Here is a 2,500-nt window from a genome sequence, read left to right on the forward strand (position 1 = left end):
TGAGCCTCCCCTGCCGGGGTTATTGCGTGTATGCCCATCAATCTGGTGAATACCCATAGGTGGTGCTTCCTGCATTATTCTCTTGTTAGAGGAAGAAGCTACTGACGCTGCATGCTTGTGTCATAAAACTGGGGTGAAGTGAGGATCTCATCCCAGCTCGGTCCACAGTATTCACTTGAGGCGAAGCGACCCTTGTGAATTATAAGCTTTGTTAGACAAGTGAGTGATATCTCTAAAAGGTTATCCAATTTTTTTTTTCGTGCAGAAATGCAGGTCCTCCCATCTCGTTTCAACCTTCACTGTTAAATAAAAAAACCGTTGATTGTATATGCATCACTGACATACGTAGCCTTTGAGACAAGCGCATTTCCGGTTTGTCGTACTTTCCAAGGTAAGACAAGCGACAACGCCGTAAGTGTTTTCTGTCAGGCAGGCTATGGCATACCTTTTTAGTGGCTTGGACTCAAAAAAAAAAAGAAATAATTTAAATATTGCAGTACCAGCAGGAAAATAAAATGTAAAAAAACATTCAGGATTTCAGTTCAGTGAAATATTGGAAAGCAATCATTAAGAAATGTGCGGCCTTAGTGATGTAAAGGATATTGAGTATTAATTAAGTCGGATAGGACTTCGCTTCTTGGTTAGAGTAAAATTGACTCATTGTAAACTGGGTCAGCTATAGATACCTTGGGGTTCTGGAAAGAAATGGCCTGCAATACCAGATGAAGCGAAAGTGATTGGAGGAGTAAGCAATTTTATAGAGCGCTTTTCAATTGAGAGTCGTAAAACAAATACCAAAGTAATTACTTCGACCAATCAGGAAAGTCAGAAATTCACAAATTTTCTGTAATGGCAATGCAGAATTTCTTGGCTGCAATGAGAAGGCAAATCGCCCCCACTGATCAGCAGTTAAGCCAGTTGATGCAAGCCCAGATCGATGAAAATCGAGAGAAAATGAAATCGATTGTGAAAATTGTAGTATTTTGTGGTCAAAACAACATTCCGTTGATGGGGAAACGAGATGAAAACCCTGATGACAGCAATCTCCAAGGAACCTTTCAAGCCCCTTTGGAGTCTCGTATCGACAGTGGTGATGCAAGAACGTTTCTTCATTTTAAACTTAAAACTTACTCTGGTACAAAACAGTTTCTTTTGCCTTGGGCTTGTAGGTCGGGAACCTCCTCGTGGTGGAGCCTGGAAACATATTTATATGGCTAATACCCGACTGGACAATGTGATATAATTAAAATATTTACTTCGCTAAGCTTGCTGCTTCTTATGAAGTAATTTATTCCGTACCGAATACGGAAATGCCAATGATGGACAACATCGTAAAGTACTGAGATATTCAAGAAATTATATGATTTCTCTGCTTACATGCAAGATCACCAAGTAGAACAATATTAATGTCAATCTATAAATGAAATGCACCAACAACACCTAGGTAACGTAAGGGTCGTCACTTATTTCCATCCCTCAAACTGACATTTGCCTTTTTATTCAACTTACACGACGTACAATCTACTTTAGACTTCAAATCTACTTCAACGAAACAAAAATTTTAAACAAGCTGAGAAGATTCACAATAGCTAGGCGAGGCAAAGAGTTGAACTAGGATCGATGGCTTCACCTTGCAGTTTCCGATATCCACTAGACTAACGAGACAAGCTCCTGGAAAGTCGATTTTTTTAGAGTATTTACATACATGTAGTAGTACCCAGCAAAACAATTGAAAGTTAACCGTCTTCAACGCGGTTTTTAGACCTAAATACTGTAGATCAGCGCGGCTTTCCTTAGAAACGCTATTTCTTGTTGAACTTAAGCTCCAATTCTGCCTGTTTTCGTTCTTTTTACAGCGGTAAGCTTGTCATATTAAGATGGGATATTGCGGCGTGTAATTGTTACGAAATGTCCAATGTCAGTTTGAGGGATGGCCATAACTGTTCACCGTAGCTAATGCTCTAATTCGTTGACTTTGAAATCACGTGAACATTTTTATGTCATATTACTTCGCACATGGTCGTATTGTATTGTAATGTATTCGTATCTACGCTTCGCTGGCTTGTATCAAAACTCTAAACACCGAATCAAAACCGCCGAAATCACCGAAAGAAACTGCTATCGAGACAGCATAATGATCAGATAGAACTTCATTTTACCATATTTGGTCAAGAGAAAGCGCAAAATATGAGACGGTCATACACTGTAGTGTCCCGGTTTGACCGGTTTAGAACAGAGCAAATAGGGACGGAACGGGAGCGCGAGAATTAAGCTTGTCATCGCTTATCGCTTGTGATTTCGTTTATCCGTTCAAATAAAGGACATTTGAATGGTTTCATCTGCGTTGTTTTCGTCATTCGTACGACATACAATTGATATGATAATCCGTCACTGCAGGAAGAAGCTAAAATACCAGAAAATGACGAAATACTGGAATAATAAATACCTTATTGAGTGGTTTAACATATAATACGTGCGGACATTTTGCTCGTTGCTCGTA

General features: G+C 39.4%; 1 protein-coding gene across 1 annotated transcript in view; it reads right to left on the reverse strand.

The window, feature by feature from the left end:
• Positions 1 to 2,500, reverse strand: part of LOC138014598 (endothelin-converting enzyme homolog) — a 39,052-nt gene that overhangs the window by 35,707 nt on the left and 845 nt on the right. Inside the window, exon 2 of the mRNA XM_068861724.1 lies at positions 1,132 to 1,194. Coding sequence (XP_068717825.1) covers positions 1,132 to 1,194 — 63 coding nt within the window. The remainder of the gene's footprint in view (positions 1 to 1,131; positions 1,195 to 2,500) is intronic.

Source organism: Montipora capricornis, chromosome 8 (genome assembly GCF_036669925.1).
Source record: "Montipora capricornis isolate CH-2021 chromosome 8, ASM3666992v2, whole genome shotgun sequence".
Lineage (NCBI taxonomy): Eukaryota > Metazoa > Cnidaria > Anthozoa > Scleractinia > Acroporidae > Montipora > Montipora capricornis.